We start from the raw sequence: 19,298 nt of genomic DNA, 5'->3' as shown, positions 1-19,298 counted from the left end.
CTAGAAAGAAAATCAGAAAGGTATCAGGAAAACTGTGAACCCATGGAAACCAAACTGCACATAGGTCAGAGACATCAACTCTCAAAGGGGATGGAAAAATACACCCATTTTTTTAAAAAATATTTTTTAGTTGTAAGTGGACACAATATCTTTATTTTATTTTTATGTGGTGCTGAGGATAGAACCAAGTGCCTTGCCCGTGCGAGGCAAGCGCTCTACCACTGAGCTACAGCCCCAGTCCCCATCCATTGTTAATTATATCTCAGAACTTCGCTTTATTTTATTTTTGGTACCAGAGATTGAACCCAGGGGTGCTTAACCACCAAGCCACATTCCCAGCCCACCTGCTTTTTTTTTTTTAATATTTTTTTAGTTATCAATGGACCTTTATTTTATTTATTTATATGTGGTACTAAGTGTTGAACCCAGTGCCTCACATATACTAGGCAAGCATTCTGCCACTGGGCTACAACCCCAGCCCTTTTTTATATTTTATTAGAGATGGGGTCTCTCTGAGTTGCTTAGGGCCTCGCTAGGTTGTTGAGGCTGGGTTTGAAATCGCAATCCTCCTGCCTCAGCCTCCAGAGCTGCTGGGGTGACAGGCGTGTGCCCAGCTTCAAAATTTCATTTTAAAAAATATTAAGAGCAGTAAATGAAAAATCCAGTATCAAAATTTGTGAAGTGCAACTAACAGTGCTGAAAGGGAATCTTAAATGCTTGCATTGGAATAGAGGAAAAGTCTCAACTCACTAAGCTCCTACTTCAAGAAACTACAAAAAGAAAAAAACCCAAAACAAGCAAAAGGTAGGAAAAGTAAAGATAACTGCTGTGTTAGCTTTCTGCCTCTATGACAAAGTATGTGAGAAAAACATTAAGGAGTATAGATTTATTTTAGCTCACAGTTTCAAAGGTTTCAGTCCATAGTCACTTAGTCCTGTTAACTGTGGGGTTGAGGGTGAGGCAGAACATGCTGTTGGGGAACATGTGGGAGCAGAGCTGCTCACCTCTTGGCAACTAGGAAGCAGAGGGAGAGAGGAAGGGGCTGGGGACAAGATAAAGTCCCCAAGGACCCACTCCCTTCAACTAGGTCCCACCTTCCACAGTTTGTACTACTTCCCAGTAGTCCATTCAGCTATGACTTCACTAATGGATTTACCCCCATTGATGAGATTAGATCCCCTAGGATCCAATCATTTCCCAAATGCCCCATCTCTGAACATTGCTTCTTTGGAGACCAAGTCTTCAATGCTTTTATCAGGCATTCCAGATCCATACTGTAACAAAAGTAGAGATGAGTGAAATTATAAACATAAAAACAATGAGAAAATCAGTGACATAAAAAAAAATTGTTTGAAAAGATCAACAAAATGGACAACTCTCTAGCAAGACTGACAAAAGAAAAAGAAGACACAAATTACCAGTATTGGTAATGAAACAGGGCATATCATTGTAGACTATGAATATGAAAAGGTAATAAGGGAATACTGTGAACAATTTTAAACAGAAGTATGAAATTTAGGTAAAATAGGATTAATTCCTTGAAAAGTACAAATGCCACAGCTCATACAATGTGAAATACATAATTTTAATAACTCTGTATAACTGTTTCGTAAAGCAAATTCATAATTTTAAAAAACTCTTTAAAAATCCCCATAACCATGTAATTGCACTAGAGAATTCTGCCAGGGTTTAAGAAAACACCAAATCCGTACTCTCTCAGAAAATATAAGAGAGCACTTCCCAATTAATTTTATGAGGCTAATATTAACATGATACCAAAGACCATACTACAAAGAAAACTAATAGACCATTATCCCTCATGAATACAAACGCAAAAATTCGTAACAAAATAGAATTCAGCAGTATATATAAAAAGAAACCAACTATGCTTTATTTCAGAGATTCAAGTCTCATTTAATACTTGAAAATCAGTTTAATTCATCATATTAGTTACTAAAAAAATTAAATGATTATATCAATTGATAAAGATAAATCACTAGACAGAATGCAACACCCACCCATTCATGATGATATTTCTCAGCTCAAGTTGATAAAAAGCACATACTTAAAATCTATACCCACTTTATAGTTTATGGTGAAAGAGTGAATCTTTTCCCCTAAAATCTGCTACAAGGAAAAGATGTCTGCTCTCATCAGTATTAACTAGTATTGGAAATTATGAACAGGACAAAAAAGACAAGAAAAGAGTGGGGGAGGGCTGGGGATGTAGCTTGGTTGGTAGAGTGCTAGCTTCACAAGCAGGAAGCCCTGGGTTCAATCCCCAGCACCGCAAAAAAAAAAAAAAAAAGAGTCGGGGAGGAACAGAAAGGAAGATTAAAACTCTAACGTTTTATACAGGTGACAGGATGTTTTATGTAGTTATTGTCATAACTACAATGTTCAAAATTGTATGATACTGACTAAAGAATAGACATATTGGTCGGTGGAACAGTAAAGATAACAAATGCTTCCGTATGATTATAGCCAACTTCTTTTTGGCAAAAGTGCAAAAGCAATTCATTGGAGGAATGATAGTCTTTTAACAAATGATAATGGAACAGTTAAATATCTATAGGCCAAAATATGAACCTACTGTCTTACACCTTATACAAAAATTCACTTGATGATTCATACATTTAAATGTAAATATAAAAATATAAAACTTCTAGGAAAAAAAAAGACAAAATCTTTGGAACTAGTATGTTAGAGAATTCTTGGGCATGACACCACAAATTTGATCAATTTATATTGAACTTTCCTTATGGAAAGTTCAGTCGATTGGACTTAATCAAAATTGGCAACATTTTCTCTATAAAAGAGGAAGAAATCACAAGCTGTAGATTGGAGGAAAAATATTTACAAAGGACTCATCTCTAGACATTTAAAGAACTCTCAAAGCTTACCAGTAAACAGATAAAACTACCATGAACTACCATTAGAACAAGTAAAATTTTAAATTGTATCAAGAAACAAACTAAATGACAAAATATGAAAAAACTGGGTCACTTGTATTTTGCAAGTGGGATGTAAAATGGTAGACATTCTGGAAAACCACTTCCTTAAAAAAAAAACAAACGAAATGTGCCACCCATGACTCAGCAGTTGTGCTCTTGGGCTTTTATCCCAGAAAAATGAAAAGTTATGTATATTTTCACAAAAACCTGTATATTACTATTCATAGCAATTTTATCTATAGCCAGAAACAGAAACGATCCTATAATAAGTGAATGATAAACACTGTACCATGGAATACTACTCAGCAGCAAGAAGGAAAGAACTGTTGATACACACAATTCAAATGGATTTAAAGTTAAAATGATAAAATCTTAAAATTGAAAAGACCTGGGCTGGGGTGGTAGCTCAGTGGTAGAATACTTGCCTAGCATGTGTGACACACTGGGTTTGATTGTCGGCACCCCATATAAATAAAATAAAGGTCCACTGACAAATATATTTTTTTAAAATATATTTTAAAAAAATTGAAAAGACCTTACAAGTTTGTGTCACCTTTACAAATCTCTGAGAGTATCTCACTTAAAAGGTAGTTTTTGCTTAAAGATGGGAAAGCCTGGGAAAAAAACATAACTATAAAATAGGTTTTCCTGATGTGGAGTCCTGAAAATAAAAACAAAGCATCAAAAATAAGATAATGGCAGGACTGGAGTTGTGGCTCAGTGGTAGAGCATATGCCTGGCATGTGTGAGGCCCTAGGTTCGATCCTCAGTACCGCATATAAATAGGTAGGTAGGTAGATAGGTAAGTAGATAGATCGATAGATAATCCATTGGCAACTAAAATATATTTTTAAAAAATAAGATAATGCTAGAAGTGGTAATTCAGAAACAGATAAATTTTAAGTTGTGAAAATTTGAATATTTTTACTTGAATGCTACTCCTCCTTGTTTCTTTTTCTAACGTACTTCACTGGTTACTTTTTAATGTACATTAGTGGGTAGATACATAGAGAATCTTAGGAAAGATAAGTAAAATATTGTTGCGATAGAGCAACTTAGAGGGAGTGGTGAACTCTGTACCATTTGGAACCATTTCAGCTTTGTCTTAACTATCAAATATATAATTGCTGTCTGAGTCTTTAATATGTTAAATTGAATATTGTAAACCAAAATATTTGTAATATAATACAGTGTAGTTGCCATTAATACAGCAACTATTGATCTGAAAAGGTAAGATAGGGTTGTATTTTAAGTTCATGAATTCAGAAATCTGAAAATTTTACATGTCGAGCTCAAATGAGGATTCTTATTCATAAGATAAGCTTCATCCCTTATTGCAAAGTTATTAGGAGGCACTATTTGATTTTGAAGCAAAAAAAAATCCATCTTCAGTTTTTGTCTTATTTTTTTTTTCAAAGAGCATAAATGACAAAGTCTATTAATTGCAGTGGTAACTTTTGTCATAATTTCAGGGGAATCAAAGAAGAAATCTAGAATCTACAGTGTCTCAAATTGAGAAGGAAAAAATGTTGCTACAACATAGAATTAATGAGTACCAAAGAAAAGCTGAACAGGAAAATGAAAAGAGGAGAAATGTAGAAAATGAAGGTAAATTATTGCCTTTTTTAAATGCTGAAATTTTGCTGGGCACAGTGGCACATGCCTGTAATCCCTTTGTCTTGGTAGGTGGAAGCAGGAGGATCACCAAGTTTAAGACCAACTTCAGCAACTTAGTGAGACCCTTCTCAAAAGAAAAAATACAAAGGGCTGGGGATGTGGCTCAGTGGTAAAGTGCCCCCAGGTTCAAGTCCCAGGACTAAAGGAATTTCTAGGCAAGCACTCTGCCACTGAGCTATACCTCTAGTCCCTGTAATTTCTGTCTTAACACTCTCTTCCTGTAGGTCTTTATCATTAGGTTGTTTTAAATTTAATGCCCCTGATAAATTTATGAAGCCACAGTTATAAAGCTCAGTAACTCAGATCTCCAATTAAATTTATGACACATTAAAGTCACTTGTGAATAATATTTAACAAAATAGTGATGTTGTCATTGTTTGCATACTGGAATCTACTGGAAGCTTTAAAATATACTCATGACTAAACCCAGAAATCCTAATTTAATTGGTATAGACATGTGACCTGGGCATCAGTATTTTCTGTTTTGTTTTGGTTTGTTTTTTTTTTTTTTGGCACTAGGCATTGAACCCAGGGCCCCTTTACTACTGAGCTACATCCCCAGTCCTTTTTTTTTTTTTTTTTATTTTGCAACAGGGACTTCTAGCTGAGGCTTACCTCAAACTTGTGGTCCTCCTGTCTGAACTACCATGCCTAGAATATCTGTATTTTCTGTAAATTCCACAGGCACTTTTAAGAAGCAGCCATGTTTGAGAATTACTAAGCTGGAATTTCATATTTGAATTCCAATGTTAAAAATACATTTAAAATGGTTTCCTACACCCTTTGATAGAGTTATTTCACTTCTGCTTTATTTTACACATATGTATGTGCCACCTAATGTATACACCTAATGTATTGATTGTAAAATTGCTTAAAATTGAAAAAAGTATAAACAATGTAAGTTTAATTAATGATTTAATTTTGGTGTATCTGTATGATCAAATACTATGTAGCTTATAAAAGAATAAAGTTTTTATATATTGTTATATAAAAAGATCTCTAAGATGTATCTTGAAAAAACAAGAGTATAGATGGTTTGTGCTTAAAACAAGTGCTGTTTTACATATGCTTAAATATGTATATGTATTGATATAGACATACATGTGAAAACATAAAGTATATGGTTTTATTTTAGGATTTCAATTTATAGACTATCCTAGGAAGATATGCAAGAATTCAAAATAGTTGTGTATCCCAGTTAAGGGATACACAAAGTATGTGGAGATGATGTGGAGGGAGGAAGACTTATTCTATACTACCTGCCATTTAGTGCCTTTTGAATTTTGTACCATTTTAAAAATACTTAACTATTCAAACCATTTAAGTAATTGTACTATTCAGAAACAAGTAATAAAACGGGCACACACCTGTAATCCCAGTGACTCAGGAGGCTGAAGCAGGAGGATCTTGAGTTCAAAGCCAGCCTCAGCAAAAGCAAGGTGCTAAGCTATTCAGTGAGACCTTGTCTCTAAATAAAATTCAAAATAGGATTAGGGATGTGGCTCAGTGGTTGAGTGCTCCTGAGTTCAATCCCCAATACCCACCCACCTAAAGAAAACTAACTTTATAACATTACACTAAGAGATCTTATTAAGGCAGTAAAATAATTTGAAATAATACAATAGTGGAAACATCTGTTTTTGTACTCTGAATTACAAAATGATGATCTACTTTCTGATGCATTTAAAAATGTAAGTACTTCCAAGATGGAATTTGGTTTTGGGAGTGGGAATGGACCTAGTTTGGCTGACTATTATAGTCTAAGAATAAATGTCATTTTTTTTTTAAAAAAGGCAATCTATATGTTTCCTCTATTAAAAGTTTGTAATTTTTACATATTCTTTTACTGTCTAGTTTCTACATTAAAAGATCAGTTGGAAGACTTAAAAAAAGTAAGTCAAAATTCACAGCTTACTAATGAGAAGCTGGTACAATTACAGAAGCAGGTAAGTTTTTCAGATGAGGTTCCTATTTTAAAATTTTAGTAAATTAAAATAAGTTTGATCATATTTTGGTCAAAATTCTTTTTTCTCTTTTAAATAGCTAGAAGAAGCCAATGACTTGCTTAGGACAGAGTCGGACACAGCTGTAAGATTAAGAAAGAGTCATACAGAGATGAGCATATCAATTAGCCAGCTAGAGTCCCTCAACAGAGAATTGCAGGAGAGAAACAGAATTTTAGAGAATTCAAAGTCACAAACAGACAAGGATTACTACCAACTACAAGCTGTATTGGAAGCTGAACGAAGAGACAGAGGTCATGATTCTGAGATGATTGGAGACCTTCAAGGTAATAATTTTTCTTACTGTGGTAAAATAAATCTAACATAAAATTGATCATTTTAGCCATTTTTAGGTGTACAGTTCAGTGATTTTAAATACATTTCAATTGTTGTGCAACTAATGTCACTATCTCCAGAACTTTTTTCATCAACTCAGACTACAACTCTACTTATTAAACAATAACTTTTCCCCTCCCCCATGGTCCTGTATAACCACCATTCTACTTTCTGTGTCTATGAATTTGATTACTCTAGTTTCCTCAAATAAGTTGAATTATACAACATTTGTTCTTTATTTTTGTTTTAAAAACACATAACAAACTGTACCATGTTTAAAAATGAGACTTTTTTTTTTAATCATATGCCCTCATGTAGAAAATGGCAAAACCAGAAATGGTTAGAGAAATTCTTCCTCTTTCAGGGTAATGCATACATTTTTATCACATCGTAATCCCCACACTTGAATAGGCACTCTGTGAGGCAGTTTCTGTGGATGTTTTCCAATTCACAGCCAAGTTAACTGAAAACTTTTTTTTATTTTTCCAGACTCCATTTTGATTCATTGTACACAAATGGGGTACAACTTTTCACTTCTGTTGTTGTACACAATGTAGATTCATACCATTTGTGTAATCATACATGTACACAGGGGAATGATGTCTGTCTCAGCCCTCTTATCTTTCCTTTCCCTGCTCCCCTCCCCCCCTCATTTCCTTCTACACATTCCAAAAGTTCTTCCATTCTCCTCCCCCCCATTATGCATTGTTGTTTACTTATCAGAGAAAACATTCAACCTTTGGTTTTTTGGGATTGACGTATTTAACTTAGCTTGATATTCTCCAACTCTATCCATTTACCAGCAAATGCCATAATTTTATCCTTCTTTATGGCTGAGTAATATTCCATTGTGTATATGTACCACAGTTTCTTTATCCATTCATCAGTTGAAGGGCATCTAGGTTGGTTCCACAATCTAGCTGTTGTGAATTCAGTGGCTATGAACATTGACATAGCTGCATCACTGTAGTATGCTAATTTTAAGGCCTTTGGGTATAAACCAAAGAGTGAGATAGCTGGGTCAAATGGTGGGTCCATTCCAGGTTTTCTGAGGAATTCCATACTGCTTTCCAGTGACTGCACCAATTTGCAACTCCACCAGCAATGTATGAGTGTACCTTTTCCCCCACATCCACGCTAGCACTTATTACTGCTTGTGTTCTTGATAGCCATTCTAATTGGAGTTAGATGAAATCTTAGGGTGGTTTTAATTTGCATTTCTCTTAATTACTAGAAATGATGATGATGAGCACTTTTTTCATATATTTGTTGATTGCCTGTGTAGCTTCTTCTGTGAAGTATCTGCCCAGTTCCTTAGCCCATTTATTGATTGGGTTCTTTGTATTTTTGGTGTAAAGTTTTTTAAGTTCTTTTTAAATTTTGGAGATTAGTGCTCTATCTGAAGTGTGTGTGGAAAAGGTTTTCTCCCACTCTATAGGCTCTCTTTTCATATTGATTGTTTCCTTTGCTGAGAAAAAGCTTTTTAGTTTGAATTTCTCCCATTTATTGATTCTTGCTTTTATTTCTTGTGCTCTGGGAATTAAGGAAGTCTGGTCCTAAGCCAACATGATGAAGATTTGGGCCTGCTTTTTCTTCTGTTTGGTGCAGGTCTCTGATCTAAACTGAAAACTTAACTGAAAAAGTTGACTAATTTATCAAGCCCTTACTCAAAGTGAGACTGATCTATAAAGAGAGGATTATTACTATTGAATCCTGGGAATTGCTCATGCATTATGGATAAAATAGAAACTCATTTGCAGAAATAGAATCTCATTATTAAAAAAAAGTTATGTACTTGGAAAGGTTAGGACTAGAGATAGTAGTATTTGTGAATTAAAAGGCAGAAGATTGAATATAAAAGAGTATCTAAAGAAAGAGAGGGAGGTATAAAAAATGGTGGAATGAGACAGACATCATTACCCTTATGTATATGTATGATTACACAAATGGTATGAATCTACATCGTGTACAACCATAGAAACAAAATGCTGTACCCCATTTGTGTTCAATGAATCAAAATATAGTCTGTAAAAAATTAAAAGATAAATAAAAATAATAATAAAAAAAAATCCCCAAAAGATGCTCTATCTTACCGATATTGCTGTTATCCTAAGAGAATCAACGGTGGAATGTCTGAATAAGTACCATAAAACAGGTCCAACTTCTATAATAAAGCCCTGTGCCTGAGCTGAAAAAGTTGTGCAGACATTCTCAATAATCTTTGCAACCATGTGATTCACAACACGTTCTTCCTGGAGAGAGCAAACAAGGAGAAATTCAGAGACTATTATTTAGTATTAGAAATACATGCAGGTCATTTCTTCATACAAATCTCTACCCAATAATATCATCTTTTAAAAACAAAGGTAAAACCAAAAACTGTTAGCACTGATAAATTCAGTAAAGTTATAGGACATAAAAATTTTAAAAAAGAGTATCTAAAGAAATAGTTTTATAGTGGTAAATAACATCTTTGATTTCAAGGATGCCTGGTTCTACCTACTGCTCAAATTTTTTTTTCTATTTTTTATTGCTATTAATGGCAGCACCCACACTACCTAATCAAAATAGATATACATGGAAGTTGCCAGACCTCTCGGGGAAAAAATTGGCTGGTGGGAGGAGTCTGTGACCTTAGTCACAGAAGGGAACATAGTTTGGGTCTCATGGGGTTTGATGATTAGCTATAATTCTGTGGAGAGAGGTCAGGGTCAGTTTTTGTAACTATGGAAATGAAAATTAGGATTTCTCATTGGTTCATAACTGAGGATTGTTGTGCAATCTTACTTCCCAGGCACCAGGCTTAAAATAGATCCAAATATAACCAAGAAAGTAGCCTCTTTGTATGTATTAGGAAAGCCTTGTACTTAACTTCCTTAAGTCAGGTTTTTCTAGGCCCTTCTATACAGTTTAACAGCAGTGTGATAGTTGTATCTCCTTTCTCTATCTGTAAACCAAGGTGAATAATTAGATGACCTCTAGAAATCCTTCCAGTTCTAATATTATGTTAAACTTTTTATCTTCTATTTATGGCCAAGCTTTTTTTCCCCCGCATTTTTTTATTGGTGCATTACAGTTGTACATAATGATGGTATTTGTTGTTACATATTCATACATGACACAATATAGCAATATCATTTGGCCAATAACACTCCCCAGCATTTCACCTCTCCCTCCCCACCTTCTGCCCCTTGTCCCATTTCCTCTACTGATTTCCCTTTGATTTTCATGAGATCCACCCTCCGCCTTTCTTTTCCTTTTTTCTAACTTCCATATGTGAGAGAAAATATACAACCCTTGACCTTATGAATTTGACTTATTTCCCTTAACATAATAGTCTCTAGTTCCATCCATTTTCCTGCAAATGTCATAATTTTGCTTTTATTATGGCTGAATAAAACTCCACTGTGGCACATACTTGTAATCCCAGCAGCTCAGGAGGCTAAAGCAGGAGGATCACAAGTTCAAATCTAGCAGTTTATTGAGGCCCTGAGCAACTTGGTGAGACCCTGTCTTAAATAAAAAAGAGTCTGGGGATGCTGCTCAGTGTTTAAGTGCCCTTGGATTTAGTCCCAGGTTAAAAGACAAAAAAAAAAAAAAAAAAAAAAAAAACTCCATTGTATACATATACCACATTTTCTATTTTTTTAATCTCTTCATCTGTTGATGGACACCTAGGCTGGTTCCATGGTTTGTTTCTTGTGAATTGTGTTGCTATAAACATGGGTATGCATGTATTATTGTAGTATGATGACTTTAATTCTTTAGGATAATTACCAAGGAGCAGTACTGCTCAGTCTTATGGTGGTCCCATGCCTAGTTTTTTGCAGACCCTCCAAACTGATTCCACAGTAATTGTACTAATTTGCAATCCTACCAACGATATAAAAGTACTTTTTCTCTACATCTTCTCCAGATGTATATGACCAAGCAGAAGAGCTTGCTAACAAGGAAGAGGCCATTATCCAAGTGCTCATCAGTAGTGTTTTTTAATTGAATCTATTTTTATTAAATATTGCTGAAAGTTAAGAAAAGTTCATTGCATGATATATTATTAACCAATTTATCATTTTTAATGCTTCTGTTAATGCAGTGTGGTTAAAAGAATTATAATTTTTACATTAATCTTTTACAGTCTTTAAGAACTTTTAGATCCCTCAAGTATAAATTTCTTTTAGTTTGGGGTGCTGGGCTTCATCATTGTTATTCCTTATTGAATATCCTTCATGTACACGAGTGGTCAGTAGCTTCTTTGTATGTGTGAGAGACTTCCTTAACATGATTGGATTATAAATATTTTAGGGGCACACATGATCTTTGTTGCATATTCATCTTTTTATAACTTTAAAAATGAAAGCAAGAAACCTGGCATGGTGGTATACACCTGTAGTCCCAGCTACTTGGGAGGATGAGGCAGGATCACTTCAGCCTAGGAGTTCAGGACCAGCTTGGGCAACATAGTGAGACTCTGTTTCAAAAGACGAGTAGAAAAGACATATCTCTATAGAAATAGGCTGTAGACCTAATGTTTGCCAGCAACTGGACTAGTGTTTCAATAAGGCTGACACTACAGGAAAGTACGCTTCCAAAAGTTCAGGATATAGATGCTTAATGAAAAGGAATGGGAAAAGATGAAAATATCACGGAGGAATGAAAATTTTAAGTGAAATGATAAACTTTTCATATGGTAAGTTTGTTAATAATTCTTCCAGTTGAAATGTAGAAGACACGTTTTAAAGATAAACCATTTTTTAAAGACTTTTTTCTAAAAACAGTATCATTTGGTTAGTTTTTCTTTAACTTTTTATTTTGGAAAATTTCTGATACATACCAAAATAGAATACCAAATGACCCCCTGTGTATTCATCATCCACTTCAATCATCTGGTAGCAGGTCTTGTTTCATTTTATTCCTCTGCCTCCCCTCCCCAGTCCTCTCATATTGAATTCTTCTTGAAGCAAATCTCAAGCATCAGTATTGTTTAATTTCAGCATCTCTTAAAAATATGAATTATTTTTAAAAATTATAACCATAAGATCATTATGAAAGCTGAAAAAGAAGTTGACTTTTGTTTAATATAAAATATCTACTCAGTGCTCAAATTCCTCCAATATTCTTATAATTTGTTCTTGTTACTGCACTTATTTTGCTTGAATTAGGATCCATTCAAAATCTGTACATTGTATTTTATTAATATGTTCCTCAAGTTTTCCCTTTTTGTTCATTGTATTTTGTTGTCACTGTTATTTGTGGTTGAACAAATCAGGGTTTTGGCCTTATCTCCCATTCTAGCTTTTGCTGATTTTACCGCTGGTGTCATTTAATATGTTGCTCTAGCCCCTGTAGTACTTTAATTGGGAGTTACATTTAGATACCTGCTGTGTTTGGCAGGGATACTTAACTAATTGGGTTGAGACACTAAGAGGTACATAAAGACCCTTTCTGATGTCGGCAGACACTGATGATTATTAACTAAATTTTGTTTCTTTAAGCATTTGCAAAATTGTGATCTTCTATTTTTATCCTTCTTGATTTATGAGAAACTTCTCATTAGGTATCCTTTGAAGGTCACCTTATAAAAGAAAATCAGATTAAATACTTATTCTTTCTTTCTCTTATTGAAGTCTTAGAATAGAAATAGCATATCTCAATATTAGAATATCAATACTCCTCTGTCTAGTTCCAAAACATTTTTACTACCCCCAAAGAAAATCCTGTACCCATTAAGCTGTCTCTCCCTGTTTTCCCTTCCATTTAGCCCCTGGCAACCCCCAAGCTCCTGTTTCTGAATTTTACTTGTTCTGTATATTTCTTATAAATAGCATCATAAAATAGGTGTCCTTTTATGTTGACTTCTTTCTTATAGTGTAAAGATTTTAAAGTTCATTCTAGAATTCATCAGTACTCCGTTAATGACTGAGAAGTATTCTGTTGAATCTATTAAACGACATTTTACATAGCCCTCCAATTAATTTTTTTAAAACCTTTCTGCTATTATGAATAGCATTGCCATGAACATTTGTGCAAGTATTTGTTGGGGTATCTTATTTTTAACTATTTTGAGAATATATTTAGAAGTAGAGTTGCTGGGTGATACGGTAATTATTATGTTCAACCTTTAAGGAACTTCTAGACTGTTCTCTGCGATGTCTGCCCCATTTTACCTTCCCATTAACAATGTGTCAGGATTCTGAATTCTCTGCAGCCAGATAATGCAATGGCCAACTCTTGATATTTTCCTTTTTTTCAGTTATAGCCACCCTGTGGATAAGAAGTAGTGTCTCATTGTAGTTTTGACTTTCATTTCCATAATGACTCATGATGTTGAGCATTTGAAATTGTCCAGTTTCTTAGCACCATTTGTTGAAGAGACTATCCTTTCCTTTTTAAATGCTCTTGATGTCCTTGTTAAAAATTAACCCTCCAGGGTTATTGTTCTTCAATGTTATTTTAACTGTTGTTTGCAGTTCCCTGTGAATTCAAGGGTTGACTATTCTACTTCTGTAGTAGACTGTTGGAATTTTGAAGATTGAATTTGTAGATTGCTTTGGGTAGTATTCCATCTTAACAAACTGTCTTCCAATCCATGAACATGGATATGGTTTCATTTATTTAGCAGTGTTTTGTTATTTTGTCCACTTTCTTATCAAGTTGTCATTTTCTTACTGATTTGTGTGAGTTTTTCATACTAATTCTCAGTCCTTCAAATATATGTATCACAATTGTCTTTTCCCATTCTGTAGTTTGCTTTCTCACTTTTTAATGGTGTCTTTGGACAAATAGGAGTTCTTCATTTCTCATATTTAATATAGTCTAATTCATTTGGGTTTTTTTCTTTTTTTAGTAAGTGCTGGGTTTAATGTGACCTGTTAGAAGATGACAGGTTATGAAAACATTATCCCTTATTGCCTTTTAGGTTTATTGTTTTAATCCACCATGACATTTTAGAGCTTATTACATTCTTGATGTTTTCTGTTTTTTAAGCATCTTTGCTTTCATATACTACACAGACAAGTTGTTGTTTATTCCTAGTATGTCCATTTACATGGAGTAAATGAGAAAAATAAACTATTTTATTTAATATGTCTTTTATATGGTTGTTTGGAATTGAAAATGAATTCAGCCCATTTTTATTACCTCGTCTTTTATTTATTTATATATATTTTTTTTTTTTTTTTAATTGTTGATGGATGTTTACTTTTTTTATTTATATTCAATGCTGAGAATTGAACCCAGTGCTTCACACAGGCTAGGTAAACACTCTACTGGGCTATAACCCCAACCCCTTTCCTTGTCTTCTTAGGAATTGGTTTATAATAAGTTTCTTCTACATGAAATATTCAAAGTTTAATATGAATTTACTATCTTTGTACAGGTACTTAAAGCCTATTATTACAGATACAGGAGGAAGCCTTTTTTCCATAGGATTTCAACATTTAAACATTTAGACAAAGTTGCTCTTGCCATACAAACTTTCACATGCTTTGTACTTTTTAAAAATTTTTTCAGTTATTGATAGACATTTATTTATTTATTTATTTATTTATTTATTTATTTATTTATTTATTTATTTATTTATATGTGGTGCTGAGAATCAAACCCAGTGCCTCACACATGCTAGGCAAGTGCTCTACCACTGAGCCACAAACCTAGCCCTACTTTGTACTTTTGAAAGAAACTGGTTGGTGTTTGTTTCTTTTATATTAATATACTCCAATACAAACATAATATTTTCATGTGTGTGTTTCTGTAAATAAAATTATTTCATTGTTCTCTAGATTCTAGAACTGATCTAGCAAACAAGTATTTTCAATCCAAAGATATAATGTTCATTTGTTTTTTAAAAAACTTTTTTAGAGCAGAGCCTGATGGCGCCTGCCTATAATCACAGCAGCTTGGGAGGCTAAGGCAGGAGGATCAAGAGTTCAAAGCCAACCTCAGCAAAAGTGAGGTGCTAAGCAAGTCAGTGAGACCCTGTCTCTAAATAAAATACAAAATAGGGCCGGGGATGTGGCTCAGTGGTCCAGTGCTCCTGAGTTCAATACCCGGTACACTGCCCCACCCCCAAACACACACACCAAAGAATTTCTTTAGAAATACTAAAAACAAGGGAGGTGGTAGAGAACATTCGAGACTTATGCAAGTACATAATTAAACTGTACTTTGCATTTTTCCTGGTCCTTCAAGGTATTTCATCAGTTTTCATGTAAAATTATAGACTTCTTTGAATCACAAATATGAAAATAGTACTTTTGAGCTGGATAATATTATTCATTTAAGTTAGATTCTTCATGTATTAGCTTTATGTTTGTTAAATACTTATGTGTTAAAAACCTATAAGGTTAAAGCATATTTTAATGAGGAGACAGTTGATGAATATATGAATTGCTTGCTAGTGTTACATGGTATGAGCCTAAAGTATGTAAAAACTAATAGTTTGGCTGGGCATGGTGGCACATGCCTGTAATCCCAGTGACTTGGAATGCTAAGGCAGGAGGATCGTGAGTTCAAAGCCAGCAACTTAGCAAGACCCTGTCTCTAAATAAAATAGAAAAGGGGACTAGGGATGTGGATCAGTGGCCAAGCACCCTGGGTTCAATCCCCAGTTCCAAAAAAACCCCCCAAAACTCGCACATCTGAGTTCGTTAAACACTGCATGGAGTCTAGCATATTCATAGCATTTAATGATTTCTTGCCTTAATTAAGGGTATCAGCTTTAATGTGCTAGAAATGAGCATGCAGTAAGAACTTGGGTCTGATTTCTAGCCCATGCTCAGGCCATCTCTTTGACCATTTGTACAATAAAGAATATACATTAAGTGATATCCAGGTATATTGATATTTTCATCCTTTTTTTTTCAAACCACTGAGCTACATCCCCAGCTCTTTTCACTTTTTATATTGAGACAGAGTCTTGCTAAGTTACTTTGGCTGGCTTCAAACATGCTATCCTCCTACCTTAGCCTCCCCATTTCCTGGGATTATATGTGTATACCACCACCCCTGACTACTTTTTAAAAAAATCTTAATAATCATTCTGAACAAAAAGACTTCTTTCATTGGTAACGGATTTAAACTTTTTTTCTCACTTGATAGCTCGAATTACATCTTTACAAGAGGAAGTGAAGCATCTCAAACATAATCTTGAAAGAGTGGAGGGAGAAAGAAAAGAGGCTCAAGACATGCTTAATCATTCAGAAAAGGTAAATGATATAACATGTATCATTTATAAGATAGTATTTAAAAGTTATCAAATATTATAATGTATTTTTATAAAATAATGTTCATTTGTAATGTTTAGGTATATTTTCAGAAGTTTTTATGTTTGGTTCATTAGTGTGTATTGATGTGTATCTTATTCAGGGTCTTATTCTATTATTTTTGTTTGTATACTTGAGAGAGTTAGATATTTAATAATTAAAAGATCATTAAAACATTTAAAAAATTGCTTTGGTTTTGAAATAACTTTTCAAAAATAATTTTTCCTAGTTTACTTTTATTCAGATAAGAAGAAGGTGTTCATTCATACTATAGCATCTTATGAAGAAGAAAAATAAACAATTAGTATATAGTAGACCATGCACATTTAATCCATTTTATTCATAAAAGTTAGCAAAATAGAACATGAAACAATTAGTCTTTGCATTTAACAATCAAAAATTTTATTGGTTATCCTCTGTCACATACTTTGTTGAGGAAAGGATTAAATTGATAATTTATAGATCTGTCTTTTTCATTTCCTCCCTGAAATGTTGTAGTTTGAGTAGAACCTCAGATAAATTATCAGAAAAGCCACTAACTATCTAGGCTTTTTTTTTTTTTTTTTTAAGTTTTAGATGGACACAATACCTTATTTATTTTTATGTGGTGCTAAGGATCAAACCCAGTGCCTCACACATACTAGGCAAGAGCTCTACCACCAAGCTGCAACTCCAGTCCCTTATCTTGGCCTTTTGACATATTTTGTAACAATTAGAATATTTTTTGATGACCAAGCTCATGTAAATGTGGAAATAGGATAAAAGAAGCAATAATAGAAGTATGCAAAAAGAAATGGAATACATTTTTGCTACTTCGCTATCTCAGTAACTTGGCATTAGATGTCTCTTTTAAAGAAGACAAGTAAAGTAAAATTAAAAAGAAAAGTAAATGTGGTTATATATGTCAATATAGATAAAGATAATTTAATATTTTTTTTTTTACAAAATGATAGTAAAAAACAAACTGGAAGATTATTCATTTGTGATCCTAGCAGTGAATCATCCTGAATGTAACCACCAGCACAACTTGTTCAGCATTAGCCATGTTTAATGAATGATTCAAACAGGAAAGTAAAATTAAGAAATTAAGACAAGAAAAGTAAAATTAAAAAGAAAAGTAAATGTTAAAGGAAAGTAAATGTGGTTATATATGTCAATATAGATAAAGATAATTTAATTTTTTTTTTTTTTTTACAAAATGATAGTAAAAAACAAACTGGAAGATTATTCATTTGTGATCCTAGCAGTGAATCATCCTGAATGTAACCACCAGCACAACTTGTTCAGCATTAGCCATGTTTAATGAATGATTCAAACAGGAAAGGAGGGGGGTAAATAAAAAGTGATATTTTGCTTTTAGATATGTGTTTGCTGTGATTTAAAAAGTAATGCATTTATCTCTTTGGGGATATTAAATAATATAAGATTTAAACATGTACCTGTTGAATGGTTTTTATGTGATTTCACATTCCAATTTTACAGGAAAAGAATAATTTAGAGATAGATTTAAACTACAAGCTGAAATCATTACAACAAAGGTTAGAACAAGAGGTAAATGAACACAAAGTAACCAAAGCTCGTTTAACTGACAAACATCAGTCTATTGAAGAGGCAAAATCTGTTGCAATGTGCGGTAAGTGTTGAACTGTAATAGTTTCTACAAGATTAATTTTAAATAATGCCTATAGAAATTTGCTTTTGATCAGAATTTTATTTTAGGGCCATGGAGATAGCTCAGTTGGTGGAGTGCTTGCCTTGCAAGCACAAGGCCCTGGGTTCAATCCCCAGCACTGAAAAAAAAAAAAAAAAAATATATATATATATATGTATATATATGAACACATATATTTTATATATATATATATAAATATATACATATATTATAATGGAAAGTATAATTATAAATAATCTTGGAAGATGATTCCCTTTTTTTTTTGTTACCTTTAAAAAAATTACAATTAACTTTCTATTTCCCTTATTCTTTTACTGTCTGCTCCCTATAAAAGTTAGTGGAGTCTCTCTTTTCTCCCAGTTTTTTAGCCCTTTCCTTGATTTTCTTCCTGATCCATTTTGGACCTCATTATTCACTCATCTGCTTTCTTTCTTAATACCTTCAATTTTCACATTCCTTTACATTTCCACTGTATTATGCCTACAAACATAACCCTCATTCACCAACCACTTTTTTTAAATCAACTAGTACTTCAGATGAATATTAGTCTAGTGCATTATCTCTAACATTAGTCAGTTTTTTAATATATCACTCATCAGAAGTGATCCTCATCAGAAGAATCTCCCAGTCTTTTATTTCTCTTCTTAAACTTCCTATTCCATTTCTTTATCATTCGAATTCTTTTAGTTTGTCACTGAAAGCCTAGGTCTGAGCACCTCTAAATCTAGTTCTCCTACTTACCAGTCTATCCTGTTTCTTTATCTATCTTCATTATCTCTTTAAGAGGTTTCTAACTATATGCCAATCTGGTCACTTCTTATCCACTTCTTACCCTTTTTCTCTTCTTTTTCCTCAACCTTTGCTTCTCCACTGGTTACTTTCTTGTTATAAACGTATACATATTTCACCTGTCTTTTTTGGGGGGTTGGTGGTGCTAGGGATTAAATTATGGGCTTCTTGCATGCTAGCTTGTAAGGCACTCTACCATTGAGCTTCTTAAAAATTAATAGACAGATCCTTGCAACAACCTGTTGTCCTAATTTACACTGTTTCATTCCATCCCCTTAAAATAACCACCTTTTAAAATGCGTGTGTGTATGTGTGTGTGTGTGTGTGTGTGTATTTTAGTTCTTGATGGACCTTTATTTATTTATATGTGGTGCTGAGCTTTGAACCCAGTGCCTCACACATGCCACCCCAGCCCTAAATAACCAAACTTAAAAAAAAAAAAAAACGGAGTCTTTCTTCACCTTCTGCTCACTCTTAACCTACTACTGAATGTGTCATCTGGCACGTTTAATTTCATTTGTTCAAAAGAAAACCAGTAATCTTATTCACCAGACCTGCTCTTACATTTTAGTCTCACTAATTTGGTTAATGGCCATCTGGTCTTTTT

At 33.6% G+C, this 19,298-nt stretch overlaps 1 protein-coding gene across 3 annotated transcripts in view; it reads left to right on the top strand.

Annotated features, from left to right (window-relative positions):
• ROCK1 (Rho associated coiled-coil containing protein kinase 1) overlaps nt 1–19,298 on the top strand; it is a 162,924-nt gene that overhangs the window by 108,749 nt on the left and 34,877 nt on the right. For all 3 annotated transcript variants that reach the window (XM_079108289.1, XM_079108288.1, XM_079108290.1), the window contains 5 exons: nt 4,427–4,562; nt 6,486–6,577; nt 6,675–6,921; nt 16,067–16,173; nt 17,713–17,863. In XM_079108289.1, coding sequence (XP_078964415.1) covers nt 4,427–4,562; nt 6,486–6,577; nt 6,675–6,921; nt 16,067–16,173; nt 17,713–17,863 — 733 coding nt within the window. The remainder of the gene's footprint in view (nt 1–4,426; nt 4,563–6,485; nt 6,578–6,674; nt 6,922–16,066; nt 16,174–17,712; nt 17,864–19,298) is intronic.

This window comes from Sciurus vulgaris (genome assembly GCF_902686455.1).
Source record: "Sciurus vulgaris genome assembly, chromosome: 13".
In the NCBI taxonomy this organism is placed as follows: Eukaryota; Metazoa; Chordata; class Mammalia; order Rodentia; family Sciuridae; genus Sciurus; species Sciurus vulgaris.
Note: the sequence above shows the minus strand (reverse complement) of the source record. Positions and strands in the feature narration are given on the sequence as shown.